At 38.2% G+C, this 22,105-nt stretch overlaps 1 protein-coding gene across 1 annotated transcript in view; it reads right to left on the bottom strand.

The window, feature by feature from the left end:
• LOC134603554 (venom factor-like) overlaps positions 1 to 22,105 on the bottom strand; it is a 77,988-nt gene that overhangs the window by 53,703 nt on the left and 2,180 nt on the right. Inside the window, 15 exon segments of the mRNA XM_063449639.1 lie at positions 379 to 490; positions 959 to 1,156; positions 1,474 to 1,548; positions 1,723 to 1,852; positions 3,529 to 3,690; positions 4,016 to 4,219; positions 9,583 to 9,795; positions 10,704 to 10,850; positions 11,230 to 11,345; positions 16,286 to 16,406; positions 16,700 to 16,802; positions 18,679 to 18,766; positions 20,089 to 20,171; positions 20,465 to 20,559; positions 21,832 to 21,902. Of these exon segments, the coding sequence (XP_063305709.1) occupies positions 379 to 490; positions 959 to 1,156; positions 1,474 to 1,548; positions 1,723 to 1,852; positions 3,529 to 3,690; positions 4,016 to 4,219; positions 9,583 to 9,795; positions 10,704 to 10,850; positions 11,230 to 11,345; positions 16,286 to 16,406; positions 16,700 to 16,802; positions 18,679 to 18,766; positions 20,089 to 20,171; positions 20,465 to 20,559; positions 21,832 to 21,902 (1,918 nt within the window).

Below are 22,105 nucleotides of genomic sequence, written 5' to 3'. Positions count from 1 at the left end.
TATGCTTCTGTGTGTATGTGGCTATGTGTTTTGGTGTGTGGCAGCACATATCTGTGTGTGTGTATTTGTGTGTACGGCAGGGCCTTCCTGTGTGTGTGTGTGTGTATGTATGTATTCCAGTACTGGGAATCAGTGTGTATGTGTGTGTCTGGGATACATATCAATGTGTGTTAGATTGTGTCTGTGTCGGTGAGTGCATACAAGTTTCTTTGACAGAATGACTAAGAGAATTAACTTTAGGCAGCACAGACAATCCCCATGACATGCCAAACACTTTATATCAACATATTAGACTTAGGGTCCACAGAGTTATAATTCAGCAATAAATAAATGTTGATGATAAACAAAGGTATCCAACTAGTCCAGAAGCTTACTGACCCATTTACATCTGGCATTTCTGTCATTTGTTCGACTTTCCAGAACCAACTCTCCAAAAACTCAGTCCTGGACACGATCTCAGCATCAGGCGGGAACTCATTATCTTCATCTCCTGGTGAACAAAATTATACATGATCACATGGTGAACAAAACGGTTAATGTTTCCTAATATCTCCAAGCTGTTTTAATATTTTACATTAGAGACTGTTTGTGTGGTTGCCATTTGTTTTGTAAAACATTCCATAAGAGAAAGCTGAGCTTTATAAAGAACTTTATTTGCTAAAACCTCTTTTACTTTCATTTATTTTTTTTACTTTTACTTTCATTTAGTGATGACCTCCTGCTAATGTCTCACTGTGGACTTGGCGTTGAGGTTATGTTAGCTTGAGAATCCATACGATTCCTCTTTGTGAGATACACAGTCTCAGTTAGTTAAACATGTGATGCTTTCTGCAGTGCTGTATGAAGTTTCCACTGCCATGAAACACAACATCCTTCTATACATGTATTTCTCAATTTGAACAATTTGGTCATCTTTACTTGGATAAAACTATTGCCTAATGCTACCTATGTTCTCGACTACCCTGAAAATACGCGATTGTCGAGTGCTTTTCTTTTTCCTTCTTCTTCTCAAAGTTTTTGCAGCAGTCCAGGAAGGCATCCACACACGCTTTCCCATCAACGATCATGCGTGCTCGTTGTTCACAGCTGAAGCTCATTAGATGTTTCCTCATGCCATCTTCACAGCATGTCTTTGCATGGCCACTATAGACTGAAGCTACAAAACAGACAGTCAAGATTAGAATGCTGCCGACAAACCATAGCACATTTTATCCAAAACGTGTGACGGTAATAAAACACATAATTAATAATTCATTGTGAGTACAGAGTGAGAAGAGGCAAGGAGATGGTGATGAGAGAGGTTGGAATCGGGAGATTCATGGATAGTGCATAAAGAACAAATATACAAAGAGTGAGAATGCTTGAATAGATTACACATGGTTTAGTGCACAAATTGATTATATATCTCGTGGGCATTATGAAGACTGTAAATTCAAGTAAAAAAAAATGAAGGTAAAACAATTACTCACTTACATTTGGTGGCTTTAAATTTAGTAAGCACTGTTGCAGAACGCCGCTCCCTTACTAATGGTGCTGGGCAATGTGACTCTAAGAATGAGAAAATAATATTATAAATGGACAGCAGCATTTTTCTAAAGTAAAATCCAAAGAGAAACCAGTACAAGACGAATGGGAAAAAAAATTAGATATAATCTATCACATATCACAAAAAAAGATGGATGACATAGTTTTCCACAAATAACTGGATAGGGGTGCTTTTACCTGATCTTTGAGCTGTGGAGATCTTGAAATTTGTCTGTAAAGCCAAACCAGCGTCATAAAATACTCCCACACTGTCAGCACCACTGCTGGGTGTACAGCCAATGTCAGACTTTTCTACATAGTCCCACACCTGGGAAATAGGACAGAGGGACATTAAATAAACAGGTGGCCATCCACTCACATATTGGATATTACTAAGACTCCAATGAAAGATACAAAAGTTATATGAGGGAACCCTGAGGTTGGCGAAAGTAGAAATTGTAACGGACCGTTTCGCATACAAGAGGTTAAAAACCGTTTAGGCGATATTCCCCTTCCAGATAGACAAGCAGCTACTGCAAGCATCTCCCGAACTGCAAACTACACGAATCTTCCAACTCCCGAACTGCACACACTTGAATTCCCCAATCTCCCGAACTGGAAACAGGGGAATACTCCAAACTCCCGAACTTGAAACACACGAACACTGGAAACAGCTGAACAGGAAAAGCATACAATCCGCTTACACTCCTGGAAATCAGCATATAATGCAATTCCCCCAAATACAAGACGACACTTCGTTTTGAGGGTAAAGCAGGAACAGATTTACTGGGGCTACCTGCCCGGCTTTTATGCAAGTCTCTCACCTGGTGGACACTCCCCTAGGGGACCAGATGGGAAACTGGGAAACATATTGGACATGGACCAATCACAAGCTAACAATCCCACAATGCATCATAATCCCTCCTCTCTGTCCTGGAGATAATTGGGAAGTAATCTAATTATCTCCAAGGACAGAGGCAAGACTCCATTAACCACATGGCAGACAAAGGACAATAAAAGACATAAAAATACATACTGTTACATTTATCACATAGAACATACACATTCTACCTATCCCCAGATAGCTTAGATCTGAGCGCACATTATTACCGGATGGTGCTCAGATCACATACATACAGTTCAATCGCCATGGAGCCAAAGTCTTTCATACAGTCTTTCAGTATATGGCTGGGCTCCATGGCATAGCTATCTGGGGTAGCATGGCTTTAACAGTCCGCAGAAAGGCACGAATAAACCTTTCTGCAGGTAAAATGAAAGTTTAAAGTGCAGGACCATAGTCTAAAGGGAGCAGGCGAGCAACCAGACCCCTCCAGTGGGCAGTGGCGAGGTTGGTTCCGCCACAGAAATATATGTGCATAAACGGTTAAACATAATCCTTAAGATGGGCCTTAATTAAGTTATAACAGATATTTTTGTCTTGTCTGCAATACTTGGACTCAATAATGGATGGTCAAACGTTATGTGAACAACTTGATATGTGATATTTTGTGATTACTTGTGAATTCCCCTCCCTCCCCCCTCCCCCCCCCCTCTTTTTAACTTCTGTACTCCACCCAATACAAAATTTCAATAAAATACGAATAAAAAAAATAAAAAAATAAACAGGTGACATATCATGCTGGATTAATTTATTTCCATGTAAGATAGACAAGAAACGCATGGCATGACATGGCTCCCAGTTACTAAAGCACACTTTTTATCATCAGCTGTTGTTTGAAGATAGTGAGAGCTACAAAACGATGGCAAAAAAATGAAAAGAAAAACTACATGGACATGAGTATTACCGCCTGCATAATTTTATTAAATATGTGCTATATTGACTGCAACGTTAACATTAGTCAAAATCTAATAAAATATTGCTGCTCCTGAATAAGGTAAACAAAACTGTTTATTGATGTATTTTTAAAAGTCAGACACTGATAGCAGTACAAGATATAAAAAACAAAAAAAAACACATTAAACCTTTCTCTAGTGTGTTTATACCTTGCTTTGAGAAAGTTTAAACTTCTTATTCTGCATAAAAACACGTTTGTCCACAGCAACGAGTCCCACATTGGCTCTGTGGTCTGCACTAACTTTCAGCCGCAATGGGGAACCTGGGCTCTGGATACTGTTATCTCTCTCTCTCTCACCAGTGACCACCAGCTGTGTGTGAACATCAATGAACTGTTAATACATTACTAATCCCACCAAAAGCAAAAGACATAATCAAAAACAAATCAATGAAAAAAGGAAAGAACAAACATGTGTAAGATGGATTTGTAGTTCTTCTTCTAAAAATATATCCCCTCCCACCGATATTTTAATGAAAGTTACCACAATCATGCATTAAAAGGGGGATAACTGGTATGACTATCACAATAACAAAGCAACATGTTTATTTGTAGGCTAAGACTGATGACTTCAAGATTCCAGAAACAGAGAGACAATTGTAGGCTGTACCTTCATGACGTCTGTTAAGTCAACTTACGGTGCCCATGCAGGTATCTTTGACATCCACCCAGGCAGAGTCCGACACTAATTCAGGTCCTGCTATTGTCTGCACGATGTAATAAGCCACAATACGGAAAGAAGGAATTACATTTTCTGTGACTGGGATAGATACAGCCACAAGGGACTGACCTGGTTGGCGTTGTTGTCTGGCCACTTTCATTATTCTGCCCTTGTTTATAATCTAATGGGAGGAAGAGTTTGATAAATAGGTTTATTGTACTTTACATTTCTTTACCAGCCATGAAGAAGAGATTTTTAATTCTGTATTCAAAAACTATCACAGATTGTCTTTCAATTATGCAAAGTTTAACAAATAAATGCAACGTATATTTAACACATATGTGAAACATATAACATAAATATAATTGCTTCACATTATGTGTTGCATGTATGTGCTAAATGCAAAACCCATTTCAGAGATTTTTTTTCTAAATGCCACAATTGGGTAAATACACATAGAAATACAAGTCCATGTGTTGGAGATATCAAAAGTTTTTGTTTTTTTTTTCCCTGATATATAAACTATACACTGAATCGTAGCAAACTCGTAACAATGTTTTAAAGATGGTAATTGAAATACTCATTGTGATTCATGGTGACATGAAGTAACATGATACATTTCAAGTATGCAAATACAGAGATGTCAAACTCAGCCAAAAACAGACACAAGCTAGGCAATATTTTATCATGTTCTGAGACCATTGAATTGTATTCAAGTCCCATAAATCCTTGAGCTATAAAGCACCACTGATGGAATAAGTTAATTAGTGCAACAGAAAGTTAAGTAAAAATCATAAATCTTGGGATTTAATCAAAATGTGTAAAAAGTCCCCTTAAAAACAATCCAAAAGAAAAAGACTTTAAAATACAATTTATTTGCAATTAACACTAACGCCTTTTAACTGAATGACTTTCCAAAGTGTGTAATACAACTTTATGTATCGTCCATGTAGTTATATTAGCGAATTTCGTACTCAAAGAACCAATTTCATGGTTCTGGGATCGATTTCTGGTATGTGATGTCAGTGTGTCACAACGTCCTTCTGTCATTCGGCAGAGCTGCCCCGCATCACATCCTCCATCTTTGTGGGGGCAATCCTGCCTCCAGGCTCGTATTTATAAGCTTCACTTATTTCTTTACATTGCAGATTTTAACATTTAAATCATGCCCCTGCTGTCTCACTGCTCAATTCTCTGCCATTTATGAGTTAAATCACTTTGTTTATGAAGTCCTAGCCACACCTCCGTACATGTGATTTACAAAGACTTCCTAAACACATCCTGTAAAAAGTTATCTAATGTTCACATTTCCTTTATTGAGAACTCTGTTTAATTTAGAAAACATTATCTCCTGCACTTTTCATAGCTTGCTAGGCCTTGCAGGAGCCTCCTGTATGTGTTTAAAGTTCAATTTGCAAATACAAACTTTTAAAGTAAGTAACATCTGATTGAAAAGGAAACCATTTTGTTTTAATGCAGGCTGAGTCAGTCACAGCCAGTGGAGGTTTGGCTAGGGCTGCATAAACAGAAACAAAAGTGATTTAGCTCCTAAATGGCAGAGAATTGTCCACTGAGACTACAGATGCATGATCTGAACACAAAAACTGATTAATTAAACTAAAGTTATTTTGGTGACTATAGTGTCCTTTTAATATTTAATATGAGGTCTGTCCAGAAAAAGAACAGTTTGCTTGACATCGATGTAACCTGACAGCCATGGACTAGAATGCACATGCATTAACAATGACGACTTCACTGTACTCGTCAGTGGGTGCGCTAGACGACATTGACTGAGCATGTGCACTGTGCAGCCATCGCATACAAAATGACTGAGCGAATAGAGCAATGAATCTGCATCAAATCTTGCATTAGGGTGAGAATTCCTCCGTGGAAACTATTTTTATGATTCAGAAGGCTTTCTGGATGATGCAATGGGTGCAAATGCATCAAAGATGGTTGAGATACTGTTGAAATATTTAATGCCCTGTGACTTTTTAGGCCATCAATGAGATTCAGGTATATGTCCTTGTGGTCAAAGTTTAAGTGTACTGGCTCTATGAATGATCACTGTGCGTATATACAATGGCGAAATATATGCACAAAACAAACAAAATTGGCCAATATTTCTATGAAAATCTGAACAATAACATCTCAAACCCTAGAAACTTTTGGAAAGTCATAAATAAACTACAAACTCCCCCAATCCACTCCCAACCCATCCACTGTCAAAGTGGATAACCAAACCCTGCAACTTCCCTTAGATGTAGCAAATGCCTTTAACAATTATTTTGTCAGATGCTCTACTGCCCTGATTGCCAAGCTAATAAATGGCACACATCCTGAAACTACAAATGTGGATCAGGTCTCACTAAATTTGCAAACGCCCAATATAGACAAGTTCATTTTTAGACCTGTTCCTGTTAGTGTCATTGAAAAACATCTTAATAATCTAAAAATTAAAAACCAGTCCGGACTTGACCAAATCCCAGCAATGCTGTTGAAGCTCAGTGCGCCGGCAATTGCAACTCTAATTAACAAATCCTTGGTGTCTGGATACTTACCCAAACTTTGGAAGACTGCGAGAGTAGTGCCTATCCATAAAAGTGGTGACACTTCTTTGATTTCTAACTATCGCCCTATATTATTGCTCCCGGTATTGTAAAAAATCTTAGAAAAATGTGTCCATACGCAACTATGTGAGTATTACCAACAATCAAACTATCTGACCCCTGATCAATCGGGCTTTCGCCAGAATCACTCCACTACAACTGCCCTCTTAAAAGTTTGCAATGACATCCAAACTGGCATGGAACAAGGAGACCTAACTGGAGCTATTTTCCTTGATTTTGCTAAGGCCTTTGACACAGTAGACCACGACATTCTACTGCACAAACTCAAAAACTCAGGAAATTGGTGATCATTCGCTAAATTGGTTTCGATCGTATGTATTGGATCGCTCGCAATATGTGTCCATTTCTGACAGCGACTCCCTCCCTCTCCCAGTCACGTGTGGTGTTCCCCAAGGTTCCATTCTCGGCCCCCTACTATTTTCATTATTTATAAATGATCTGCCTAATGTCTGCAAATCCTCAAATGTACACATGTACGCAGATAACACGGTAATCTATGCGAGCAATTCCGATCTACCGCAGCTTGAGGCTGTGCTCCAAGACCAGTTTACAGAGGTAGAAAAGTGGATCGCAAAAAACAAACTCTTCCTGAACAATGACAAAACTGTCACAATGATATTTGGAACAGTACCTAAATTACACAAATTACACAATTCCCACCTATCCATCAAAACAATTTCAAATGGCACACTGACCGCAGTCCACTCTTTCAAATACTTGGGTATGATGTTAGAACCCAATCTATCTTTTGGCCTGCACATAGAAAAGCTTGCATCTAAACTTTATCCAAAACTAGGTGCCCTGTACAGAAACAAATCCTGCCTAAGCCCTTCAGTAAAGGAAAAGATTGTACAGCAAATGCTGATGCCAATCATTGATTATGGGGATGTAGTATATGCATCTGCATCCCAATCGCACATTAAAGGACCACTCTAGTGCCAGGAAAACATACTCGTTTTCCTGGCACTAGAGTGCCCTGAGGGTGCCCCCACCCTCAGGGACCCACTCCCGCCGGGCTCTAGGGGGAGGAAAGGGTTAAACTTACCTCTTTCTCCAGCGCCGGGCGGGGAGCTTTCCTCCTCCCCTCCTTCTTCCTTGCGACGTCATCGGCTGAATGCGCATGCGCGGCAGGAGCCGCACTCGCATTCAGCCGGTCGCATAGGAAAGCATTCATAATGCTTTCCTATGGACGCTTGCGTGCTCTCACTGTGATTTTCACAGTGAGAAGCACGCAAGCGCCTCTAGCGGCTGTCAATGAGACAGCCACTAGAGGCTCTGGAGGCTGTCTTAACCCTCAGTATAAACATAGCAGTTTCTCTGAAACTGCTATGTTTATAAAAAAAAAGGGTAAAAGCTAGCTGGACCTGGCACCCAGACCACTTCATTAAGCTGAAGTGGTCTGGGTGCCTAGAGTGGTCCTTTAATAAACTCAACACATTGTATAACTCGTTCTGCCGATTTGTGCTACAATGTAATTACAGGACCCACCATTGTGACATGCTAAAAGAACTAAACTGTCTGTCGCTGGAATCCAGACGCACCCTTCATCTTTCCAGCCTTGTGTTTGAGAGCTTTTCTGGGAAACTCCCACCCTACCTGAACACAATGCTTTCCCCAGCTGTTCCCACTTCCTATAACCTCCGATCCAGTACCAACACTTTACTTAGTCTACCTCAATACAAAGAGAAAGGAGCCCGATCCTCCTTCTCCTACAGAGCACCGCGATTGTGGCACAACCTCCCGCACAAATTAAAATCTTCCCTAAGCTTAAAGTCCTTTAAGAGATCCCTCTCTACATACCTCAAAACAGAATGCACCTGTCATGGTTGGTTATATATTTCCTACCTGTTCTATGTTAAATTGTGTATCTATTGTATATTAATATTGTTTTTGTATTTTATTATACACTAACTGTAACAATGCAATGATTTGTGGACCCAGGACATACTTGAAAACGAGAGAAATCTCAATGTATCTTTCCTGGTAAACTATGTTATAAATAAATAAATAAATAATGTGTGACGAGACAGTTGATGGTGATTCCAACAAAGGATTTTGCAGAGCATTTTGAACCATGGAAGAGACACTGGAAGAACTGTAACCGTGTGAGATCCCAAGGTGCCTACTTTGAAGGGGACTGAGATGTCATATGAACAATGTTTCTTATATAAAAATATCATAAAAATGAAATGCTCCAGGAGCTAATCAAACAATATAGGGATAAAACGCATAAATAGCAATATATAATATACAAATATTAGTGATACGACATGCATTAAACTAAGTCCATAGAACAAGTCCCAAATAAAATGCTAAGATGCTAATAATGCGAGATAAAATATGTCGATAACTCCAGTAGCATAGACAAGTTAATGTATATAAGTCCTGGATAAGATACCAAATGTAGAGTTGGTACAAAAACAAAAAATAGATAGAACAGTCCAATAGTCCAGTTTTGCAGGAAGGCTCCCGAACTGTGTGTTACCTATATACATAGTGAGGTGTGTTTTTCCCTCCTGCTACATTTTGTGGACTATTGGACTGTTCTATACATTTTTTGTTTTTGCACCAGCTCTACATTTGGTATCTTATCCAGGATTTATATACATGAACTTATTGTCTATGCTATTTTTTTTTGGCCAGGCAGTGTATAAATATAGTATCAAAGCGTATTTTTAAACACGTTTATCACATTTTTTCTATTTATTGGAAAGCAGAGTTTATTTTTAAGTATCACGATTGGTATCACGATTGTTTAGAATTCTAGATCATCAGTCACTTCCTTGTTTAGAATTCTATTCTAGATCATCATTCTTTGGACCCCTGTGTAAAGGTTTATCTTGGAAATCTAGTATGTCTGCAGTCCTACGGTTGTTGCAATTTGACATGAATAAGAAAAATGCATTGTGATTACCAAGTATGTGAAATGCTGGATCTGGTTCTGATTCGCCAGAATACTGTTCCTTATATTAAAATTCACAGCCATATTTTCTCCAGGTTTCATTTCTGAACCGGTGATGCCGATATGCAGGAAATTTTCGATTCTACCTAATGGCTTGTAAGCTGTGGCTGTCATGGACGCTGATGCCTGGCGGTTAGGGGGTAAAGCAGGATGCGCTGTTTTTACCTAATAACAAATAAAAAGGTAATAAAACATATCACAAATAAACGATAAGGAAATAAACAAATGAAATAGAACACGTAAGAAGAGTTTTATGTACGACTACATAACAATGTGATACCAAATGGTATACTCTGAGACAGCAAAATTAACACTTTAATAAGGACCATCAATTTGCTATTTTATTAAGTTGTACCAAGTCCACTCTTATGGATATATATGGCTTTAAAACTAGCAAGCAGAAGTGTTTATAAAATCAATTTACATCTGCTGACTGAACCATGTAATGAGCATGGCCGTTTCAAATAATTGAATTCTACAAAATTTCCCATTCAGGTCCAAATTGATTTCAATATTGCATCATCGTGTGTTATAATGGCAGATTCCATAGAACAAAGTAGTAGGTCAGGCCACCAGAACCCCCAATAAAATGAAGCAGAAGAAAACGTCATTTAAAGTTACAGTAGAGTGTTTTGAATCTTAGAGCTTCAAGAGTGCTCTAAGTGCAGCGAGGTAGTCAGTGGCCATACAGTAACCCGTGTGTTTTCCTGGATCCTAATATATTTCACGTGTCATTTTTGTTAGCCCACAAAACATGGCGAGAGGTTCTCATTTGGTTCCTGACCCTTAAGAACTTTTGATCCCACTTGACAGCTACTAAAGTAGGTTTTGGCTGCACCTAGAGTAATTATCCTTGTAGAGATACATTAATGTGCAAACATCAACAATTGCTACATGGCACACAGCATTCTAAATACAGAAAGTATATGATATCTAATACAAAGCATGCTATGGCTAATACAGAGAATGCAGAGGTCCTAATGTAAAATGCTATGTCCCTGGTGCAGAACATGCAGAATGTTTAATAAAAAGCAAAGGCCATCCTGAATATTGAGCATTCAGATGTGACTCACTGTTATTGGCAGATAGTTTATTCCAGTTGGGGTATTAAGCCACAGCCTAGTAATTCCATTACTCTGTGTTGTTGCCAGAACTTTACCCGGGTCAGCTATCACAGGAATGCGATTCGCAGGAGAACCATCGGGATTCGTGACAAACACCTGTGTATTAAACGCTCACATTAAATAAATGGAAGGAAATGACCAAAAGATTATCCTTAGTGAGAAATCAATCAGTATTGCCCCCTTTGGGGAGAGTAAAGTTATGTTACATCACATGTTCCACTTCCATCATCAGTTCAGCCTTGCTCATTGCTAAATGAAACTGTATCTGAAATCTATCTGATAGGTTGTCATTGTGAATCAGTTCTAGCTCCTGGTTGTCAATACATTCTTACACACCCACCAATCCTCTACTAGAAGATAGCAGTACTGTATTTATAACAAACTGACAAAAACAGACAAATTGCATCTGAAATGCATTGAACCATGTAATGGCAAGTTCCACAGTATTAATGTAGACAGAAAGAGGTTAACATACCATTAGGTCAAAAGGCATGCCGGGCTTAAAATATTTCGAAGTTTTGATAAAAATGACTTTATACGGAGAGGTTACAATATGAATATTTTCCAGCTCAGCTGCCACCACGTCACTACCTGCAAATTGACAAGGAGAGTGAGACAGACATTACACACTGGCAGAAGGGAAAAAAACTTCACAGCAGAGGTTTTTTTTTATTCTGTTTATTAGGATATGAGCCTAGCAATTTTCCAGTATAATAACGCAACCACCCTGCATACTTATTACTGCAACAATTTAACTCCAGCCTATTATATTAATCGTCTGTTTATTGACTATTGGCTAGTTTAGATTGATTTAATTCAAGTTGTTAAAGGAAGGTCATAGATAGCAATTCATATATTGAATCAAATAACAATTTTTTACATAAACAAAATTTTATCTCTTCAAATTTGACAGCTAAAAACTGTTACAGTTACTCAAACACCCACTACTCCTGTGCATGGGGATTTTGGATTGTGTGTAACCTTTTTTTGTTTTTCTTTTATGTATTTGGGCTGATGTATACTGTAGCCATTGCTGGTGCAAAGAGCAGTGGGAGTTTGAGCACAGGGCTTAGTTTTGTTTGTTTGCAATTTTTTTGTGTTACACAGCCATGTTACAGATCTTCTGCCCATCCTGTGTTTATTAAGGGTTAATAAGTATGTAAGGGTTTATAAAAATATAAGTTTCTGTTTCATTAGAGATTTTACATTTTGGCTTAAAATAGCAAGATTCATTGTCAGTGTTAGTGAATATCTTTTTAAACACCGAAAAGTTTTGTGAGAGCTAAAACAATTTTTTTCACTCTTTTATATGTAAGTATGTTGAAATGTTTGATATCAAATATTTTTCATATTAAAAGTTAGCAGTTTGTAATATGAATATAGTCTCATATTTCATGCAAATGGCAAAGTTGACAGGATTTCACCAGGAATTCCATAACTATGCTGCACCTACTTGTCAAAAAAGGGAACAAAGGGTTTATACCTAAAATTGGATGGATCATTATGAATGCTATTCAGAAAGAAAGGGTTACATTGGAAAATAACTGTATAATGTTTGGGAAAACTGGTTTTAATAAATGTGTGTTTACAATTATTTGAAGTAAAAGCAAAGCCGTTAGAGATATAATGTAAAACTCCATTGAATGCATGAAAATAATGGTGAAATGTATAAAGCAGTCTAATTGTGCAAGAAACTAAGAAAAAGTTACACAGTGATCATGCAGGAGAATATGGCCGTGTGATAGTGTGGTCAGTAGACATGTGCAATTCGTTTTGTGCCGAATGTAAATTCGGACGAATTTCTGCAATTCGGACAGTCAGATGCTTCCAAATGTCCGAATTGCCGAAGTGCCGAATTTCGTAAGTGCAAACCGAACCGAATTGCCCAAGTGCCGAATTTCGGAAGTGCCGAAGTGCTTCGGATTTGCAAGTGGCAAAGGGAGGGAAAATTACAGGAATGATGACAGGAATCTAACCCTAACCCTACCCCTAGCCCTAACCCTACCCATAGCCCTAACCCTACCCCTAACCCTACCGCTAACCCTTACCCTAACCCAAACCCTACCCCTAAACCTAACCCTAGATGTGTAAGTGGTTGTAGTGGTTAGGGGTAGGGCCCAAGTGTCGAATTGCCAAAGTCCTGAATTGCCGAAATCCCGAATTTCGGAAGTGCTGGGCTGAATTGTTTGCCCATGCACACCCCTAGTGGTAAGCGATTTGAATGAAATTGTTCAAGGATGCACACAGTTTAGAGTTACTTAAGCTTGCTAAATGTTATAAGCAGAGAGTGGATGAATTGTCAGCTGTAGTTAAGATGATTGTGCTGATTGCATTTATTTAAATGCCTCAGAAGCTGTGGAGTGGTGACATTTATCTCTGAATGCCCAAGTTGAGAAACGTGAGAAATAGAGGTGGGAATATGCATTTATTACATATAATCAGGCATGCTATTTGTAATGTGGTCCCTTTGCATACAGACTTAGAGCCCACAGCACTGTAGAGAACAATTAAAGATGTTATCAAAAAGGTATGAATTATCGCATGTGTGGCAGATCTAAATGTAATTAACTGGAAAGGACCATATATGGAAGATTTCACTGCTAGCATGAGATTAAGGTACTGTGATAGGATGTGGGAGAAGCACAGTGTGGGAGAAGTTCAAGGATAGCCCCATCTACTAATGCTAGCCAGAAAAGATGTAACTATTTTCATCCATCTAGAGCAGGTATTGTGAAATTAATGCAGCAATAGGGCATGCATTGGTACAATTTTGAACAATGTTGATTTTTACTCCTCCTCCATGCCAGTTTGCTAGATGCAAAACCAGCAGCCAGGGGGACAGTAAAAGGTAAAAAATTAAACCCACTGAAAGTGCTATTGTTCTGGTGAAACTGTCCGCTTGCTATCACCTGATGTAGCAACTATACTGAGTGCTGCAGTCCCAGATATATTGGATACCACTAATCTTACAGTCAAACAAGCAGACAGGGGGCAAGCAGTGATCAAACTAGCAAATGCTCTCCTTTCTATTCCAGAGAAGAAAGAACAAGTTACCTTTGCATGGGAATTAAAAAAGAACATTCACCATCCAGAGAGTGAACTGTGAATTTGCAACATATGCTATAACACCATAAACTTTAAAGACTACTATAATGATCAGTTATCGAGTCCCATATCAGAGCCAGAATAGATAGATACCTGTGCATTAATATTAATATTGAGCTATGTGATTTCAAGAGTCACATAGAAAAGAAATGGAAATGTGATGAAAGAATGTAAGCAATACAACATGTAATCGTATTCTGTCCTCTAGTTAGAGATACACGACAACATGTGTTGCATTGGAGTTAACCTCCCGATACAATAATGACAACAAACAAAGTGCAAGCAGACAATGGTTACCTACAGTGATATAAAAAGGAGCCCAAGAAGATGGTAACAAAAAAAAAAGTGGGCATGACCAACAAAGAGATTTTCTATCAAGAGATACAATAGAACTGCTATGTTGCTTTGGGGAACTCTCCTAAATATTTGGAAGTATAGACTTGCAAGACTTGCCAGCCAGAAGTTTACTTTTAATAAGAAACAAGCCCTTGGGGAAAAAAAGTGTATTCAAGAACTGAGCATAATATGGGCATAATACCACCAGTGCCACTGAGCAAGTTAGGCAACAGCAAACACATGCCCAGCACCCTAAAGTGTCTGGGTAGATAGTGTGGTACAAAGAGCTTTTAAAAGTGCAAACCCAAGAGCTCTACACAGATTAAGCATGCATGGTGGGAAAAGTCATTATGAAAGCATTCCCACATGCAATCTCAGGCTCTTTAATTGACAAGTTTCACTTCTCTTGTCTCGTTTCATATTTCCTGCATGTTATCAGTGAGCTGCCTAGTTGTTATTAATTTATTACAGTGAGCAGGCACTGCCTGCTCTTTGTTTGGTAGACATGTCCCACCAAAGGCATGGTAATTGGGGGCATGAGGGAGGTATGAAACCTCACTTGAACTAATGTAGGGTTATATAGACCCCATAGGCTTTTATTTAGTTAATGTTAAAGGAATACTGTATTCACTTAAGCCAAGCCCTCTAGGTAGGAGAGCCAGGAATGTTACTTCCTGGAAATCATACCCAAGCATATCATGACGTCACACATGTATGCTCAGTGCTGCCATGGTCTGTCATAAAGAATCATTGCATGCAATGCATCTTTAGGGCAGAATTATAGGTATGTCACTGCAAACCTACAGTCCCCAATGATCTTCTATGATGAATACTGGATTGAACCATCATCCTGAGTGCACAACTTCTGGATAACATCTCACAGGGAGGAGGCTCCGACAGCACAGAGGGAGAGACTCCACGCTGAAGAGCAGGTGAGTAAAAACTATTTTCTTATTTCACTTTGTTACATGGAGGGGTGGGGCCCTGGAGATAACAAGGGAAATTAAGACTATAGAGATAGGAATATGTATTTCTCACTCTACAGTGTCCCCTTAAAAGGTTAGTAATAAAAAAAGACAATACATATGCTTCCAAAGCACATTTATCAGCATTTTATTTTTGTTTTGATTTTATCTCTTGAGCAGTCTACCTACTTATTGAATCCAGCTGCTCGCATTTTGGTTGGCATTAAATCCAGCTGAAATTCAAAACCAAAAAATTTATGCAAAAATAGTCAATATTTATTTTTGTCTATAGAATTTTAAAAAATCTTTAATACAAGGATGGGCTGTCCAGGACCCTCCATATGTTGTGGATTAAATCTCCCATGATGCATTGCCAACATTACGAGTGTAAGAGCCTTATAGGAGATGTAGTCCCTTCTGGAGTGCCAAAAGTTACCTATCCCTGCTTTGAAAAATACAGCGTTAAAGGCGAGCTGATGTTGAAAAGTAATTACAAAGTAAACATATACTAACTTTAAACTTTAGGTAATTAAAGAAAGACTGTAGGCACTTTTACAACTTAATTTTTAACCCTCCCTCACCTACCCCCAAAAACACTGTAGTAAACTAATTAGAGGGCATAAATGCACAGCTTCAAGCCACGCCTCCAAGCCCACTGGGTACGAAATTTGGGACTTCCCGGTTCTCATACCGTAACATACTGTGTCGTCACGCGTACATGCGTTGTGCCATCACGTGCGGCCATTGAGAATCATTGTTCAGGTGCACAATGCTATGAGGAGCATTATATTGGAACATCCATCAAGGAGAAGGCAATGCCGAGGAACAGTCGATGCTGGATAAACAGTAAGTAATTTGTTTTCATTTTTTTTTTATTTTGGTTTTATATTTGCATTGGTGGGGTTGGGGCTAAATTACAAGGGTCATTAGGGATGTAGCTTTAGGAATACATTCCTTAAACTACAGTGTTCCATTAACACTTCAACATGAACTACTAAGTTCTTCCATAGTTAATTTAGTTTATTATTATACTATGTCATACCCATATTGTAATGTGTCATACTAAAGTGAATAGGAACAGATCTGAGTATGGATAATCTGCAGGAGGTCACCACTGATACCTACCTGAAGAAGTGATGACTGTAACGGTCACATACAAGGTAAACTCCAGTAAGTCCTCTGGTTTTTGTACATAACGGATAAGATCTTTTCTTTTCAGCTCACATTCTGCTTCACCATCTTCAAACTGAAAGGCACAAGATTAGTAAGGATGTGAGGAACATGTAAGGATGGAGTGTAGAAAAGTAATGTAGTGGTGTGTTAAGATATAAAAGCAGAGATGCGAATTAGCAACAGGAAACTTGGACAGGTTAGTGGATTACTTGGGTACAGCCTTGGTGGGCTATCGATCAAAGAGCCCTCTTACTCACTTATAGCCCAGTACGGGCTGCAGGACAATGAACTCAAACATGATCATTAGGGAACCAAGCCACGGAACAGTAAAATGAAAGGAAATAAAATGGGGTGAGAATATAATACCGAAACTCTTCGCAGAGTGTTTGGAATTCCTTTCTTCTCACCGTCTTTCATCAATCCAAACAACACATAGGCCTCTCCCTCCACAGGCTGCCCATAAAGGAGACTATAAAGATGAAAGATACATTCTGTACAGTGTGAGAATGCTAACACCCAAATATCCACTCTATATCAGTAGAAGCCAACACACATTGTCATCCTCTCTACACACTCTAACCCCCTTCACCCAGTCACACTCACTTTAAATAGTACTAATCATGTCACACCAACCCCTGCAACAATACCAAACTCACCTGCTCTTGCTCTACCACACTCACCTTATCACTATAACTCCCCTAATTCTGTGACACTCACATTCCCTTGTACTATCTCACTCACCCCGAACCCTGTCACGCTCATCCTCAATCATACGGTCACCCCCCACCCGCCGTCACCCTTCCTCACTAACCCTATCACTTTACCACCTCCAATTGTGTCATACTCATCCCCCCAACCATGCCACACTCACCCTGTCCCTTTAAAACCTCCAATCCTGTCATACTCATACCCTAACCATTTTAAACTTTTGTTCTGGTGTCAGTGTGTTCTTTATATTGTAGAATCAGTTCAGTTCAATAGTATTATAACCATGGGGTTTATATTCTAAACTAGCAACTGCAGATAATTAACAACACAATTTCAAATTTCAGGTCAAAATAGTTTTAAAAATTGTTCAGTTGAAATAATGTCCCATATTTGGCTTTTTCTGTGGAATAAATTAGAAAATTCCTTGTTAATTCTGCAGTTTCAGATTTAAGTGGCAAAGATACCTGACCGTAGCTTGTACTTGTGTTTGCACTATATTCTCCATGATGTCAAGTCAGCCTATAGAACAGGGTTAGGCAACATTCAGCACTCCAGATGTTTTAGACTACATCCCCCATAATGCTCTTACACCCATAATGCTGGCAAAGCATCATGGGAAGTGTAGTCCAAAACACCTGGAGTGCTGAAGGTTGCCTATGCCTGCTGTAGAACATGTAGTTCAAACATATGCAGTGCCAAGATTGCCCTTTTTTGCCCTTTTAGCCTAGCTAATTTTGGGACATAGGACTCTTTTATTTCCATCTTGTGAGTGAACAGTTTACCTAAAGGCTGTTGTCATTCTGCTATCAGGAGATAACAAATGACTTGTCTTAGTGAAAGACGATCTGTGCTATTAGACAAACACGTCTGCAGAGTATCCAGCAGTGGAACACTCAGACAGTCAGTGTAAATATGTATATATTTGTTTCATTAAAGTTATCTAAGTTATTCAAAAACCTCATCATGTCAGTTTCATGATGGATTGATTGATGTAAGTATGGAGTGAATGGTTTGTGATTGTGTGCGTTACGGCTAAAGAAGTATAGAAGACTGGATGTGTTGATATGTACAGAGGCACTGTCTTGTATGAATGACACAAATGGTGCATGAGTGTAGAGCAACAGTGGTTGAAGCCTTGGTGTGGCGTTACTGCCCACTTGGACTGGCCACGTGCTAAATCAACCAATTTGAGTGTCTGTGATTGATATAAAATAGTTTACATGAATGACTGATTTTTGTAAAAATGTTGTAATTTACACTTTTCATTATTTTGTTTAAAGATTACCTCTTAAAATAATCGATACAACATTTGAAATGGTACACAAAACAACATAATATAAGCACTCGTTATCCACGTTTAATGTACAGAGAGGAAGAGGTGGAGCTCTAAGAAGAAAAATGTAGAGCATAAAGAGGAAGGGTGGAGTTTACAGAAGAAGGGGTGGGACTTAAACAGGAAGAGGTATGGCCTTGACAGGAAGGGGTTGGTCTTATATAAAGGACACGCCCGAGTTTAGTCTTTCCTAGGACAGCACAAAAACAAAATATACCGCTGAGCACAGCTGTCAAATCATAAAGTATCAGCTTGTTTCCGACACTTGTTTTATTATCTGTATTTAATAAGAGCCAATACTCACTTAGCTTTAATACTTATGTGAAATGTGTCATCGTCTATGTAGAAAAAGTTTTGTTTTACTAACAAGGAAACCGCAATACTGGGAATAACTGTAAGAGGAAAACAAATAGCTGTGATCGGAAAATGAAAGAATCCACATTACAGAGACAAGATGCAAGGGTTTTATAGGCTGAACTGCAACTGGTAGAAAATTGAGATTTGCAAAATGAAGAAAGATTGTCAATAAACTCACTGTTTAGTGAAAAAATTCTAATATGTAAAGTTTATTCATCAAAAACACATTTCTATTATCTATATTTTTTATTTGAGTTCAGAGACTCAAGAACAATTAAGCACACACTAAGCACTAAAACAGGTATGGTGCTCAGAGCATGACTTTAATAATAAGTCACATGTAAGGAAACTAAAGTCATAGCAGCATTATCCACACCAACTGAGGAAGCCCCAACCGGCGAAACGCATTTGGTACTATATTGGACATTATTAAGAGTTCAATCTCCGTTTCTTTTATCCATTGTTTTTTTTTTATCTATTAAATTGAATTCTGCAGTTGATATCTGGGAGAATATTGGAATACCTCCAGACTATCTGCATGGGGATTTGGATCACCCAAAAAGGTCCTTAGGATATCCACACCAGAGCCAGGTCTAATATATGGCTCTACTCTTGTGAGTGTGTTTCTTAAACTCGAAATATGTGTATGTTTTAAATATATATGCACTATTATATACCCCTCTATCTTTTCAACATTGCTAGATACATTCAGAAGCGAGAAAAGTATATTATTTGCTCCACCTAACTTGTTTGTGTTATATATGATTTAAGGTGTAGGGGATTTAAGGTGTAGCTCAGGCATTTTGAGCTTCCACTACTATTGGATATACCACTTGTGTTTGTTTTTCATGACTTTATTAATAATAATTAATTTTAAAAAATGATTTTCTATCCTGTAGATTCCTCATGTCTATGTCATTTTCTTCTGGGAGGGATAGGTCTATGCCTCTCCTGCATTTGTCAATTTGTGCTGGGATAGTAAGACTCCATGACCTATGCTCCCTCCTGTCTGTGTCACCCTGTGCTGGGAGAGACAGACTACATATTCCAAAGTGTCCACCTCTCGGTAACATCCTGTGCTGGGAAAACAGTCTCCATGTTCCCTGACTTTTTCTAGTCTGAGTCACCCAGTGATGGGAGGAACTGACTCCATGTCTTATAGCTCCATCCTACCTGCATCCTCTTTTGGTGAGAGATAGACTACATGTCCTATTCTCCCTCCTGACTGTGTTCCACTGTGGGGGGGTGGGGGAGGGGGAGTTGGGGCAGATTCCATATCCCATAGTTCCCTCCTGTCTGTAATACCTTGAGCATTTATTATTATATTTACCATGTCCCCTGAATGAGAATCTCTTACCGTATTCCTTCACCTCAAAGTTTGTGGTGAAATTCTGCTCAGTTGAGTCTTCATACTTTGCAGAGATACTCCAAACCCCCAAACTGCAAACGTGATAAATAAATGCAGTATTATATAAATAAAGTAGTGTTAAAGACAAACATAATGAATTGTGTAATAGATTCAAAACATGCATTAATTATTTTTCATATTTTACATCTGGGTCAAATCCAAAGGTGCAGGGACACAGATTTATTACTATATTTTCTTTTAAGAATGTATGTATACATGTACTGTTCATGAATAATTAAACCCAGTCATTGAGATATGCATTGTTTGAAAGAGAGTGTGCGTGTGTGCATTCGTGTGTGTGTGTGCGTGTGCAAGTAATTCTCACCTCACGGGTTCAGGCAGTACGTAAACCTGGGAGATAATACCCGATTGGCTCTTGTGATGGATAGTGTCTCTCTTTGCAGTGATCCCATCTGGGGTCTGAGGATGGGAAAGGATATCTAGCTAATATATAATACAACATATGCTGAAGCCATTGTGAAACAGACTACATGGTACACCTTGAGAACGGCTTTCATCGGAGGCTGAAACACATGTTTTCTTTTTATCTGGTGTGGTTAAGGAATAGTTAATATTCCCCTTTTGAATTTTCTAGGTATGTGTTACACCACAGGCAAGACATATGATGTAGTTATAGTTAATGATAAATAAATTAAAAAAAAATGTGTTTTCTGCATATTCAAATCTTATTTAAATCAAAGGAATGTGATTTCGATATTTAGAGTCTGCAGTCGTTGTATTAAATGCAGAAATTCAGGCGACTTCAGACAATCAAACAACTCATGACAAGAACTTAAAATTCCAAAGTACCGATTTTACCCAAATTTAAAAAAAAGTTCAAATATATTCAATAACAGAAGAAAACACAGACAGGACAGATTGTTCCGAGCTTTGTATTTTGATCTGTTACAGAGTTTTATGTTCTAAACAATATTCAGTTGAATAGAGAGTTTGAGGAGACTAACTAGGCAAGGTTAAACCTTCCTGTCCCCCACCAGCGTTCTACAATCTTGCTTTAAGGAAGATATCTATGGCTGCTGTAAAGTAGTATTGATCAACATAATTATTGAAATTGCACTCGCTAATTCCCAAATCCTAAACTGAACAAATTTCCAGTAGCTTGAGGTATAAGGAATTAACCACTATAGGGCAACATGAAATTGACAGCATGCTAAATCAGCAAAACCCTTGTTCTTCAAAATACTGCAAATTTGTTCTAAATTGTTAAAATATAGATATATGTCCCAATTTAATTTACCATATAAATAAATATATTGGCTGTAAATGAAAAATCTGTGTCATTTGATGCCCTTTGCTAAACTTTGTTAACAATTAAATATTAATTTAAAATTTCAGATGAACTGAATAAAAATGAATTGCACCAAATTAACTAAAATATTTACGATCACATTTTGCAAACTGCAAAGCTTTATGAATAAACTCACAGATTATTTACTTGTCCTCAGATGAAAACCAGTCCAAAATCAAGTTAAACTAGCCGCATTACACTAACAGGGTTATTTACTAAATTGATCATTCATAATGAATGTCAAATCAGACTTTAGAGACTAAGAGAATTAATTTTTTTGGCTATTTTGACCTTACATTTGAATTTTACTTTGAATTCATATTAAATTCTCACTTTAGTAAATAATGTTACTGGCATTGAGAGTTTACTTTTTTTTGTCTTACCAGGAACTCGATGATCACTGCCTTAGACAATGGTTTCAAATTGTGGTCCATGCTGAAAATCCGATACATGACTGAGAATAGATATATAGAGAAAGAGAAACATGTTACAATATGATGCCAACTTGGAAATACGTCTCTGGCCAAACTGCAATTCATCCAAATGTATTAAACCGGATGATCTGTCGAATTTCTGAACTCTGAGTTAAAAAGTACACAAATCATGAACCAACCGAAGCGCACAATGGCCGAGCATGTTCGTTTCGGGTCTTGATTT

This window comes from Pelobates fuscus, chromosome 3 (assembly GCF_036172605.1).
Source record: "Pelobates fuscus isolate aPelFus1 chromosome 3, aPelFus1.pri, whole genome shotgun sequence".
Lineage (NCBI taxonomy): Eukaryota > Metazoa > Chordata > Amphibia > Anura > Pelobatidae > Pelobates > Pelobates fuscus.
The sequence above is the reverse complement of the archived record's forward strand: the minus strand, read 5'-3'. Positions and strand labels throughout refer to the sequence as shown.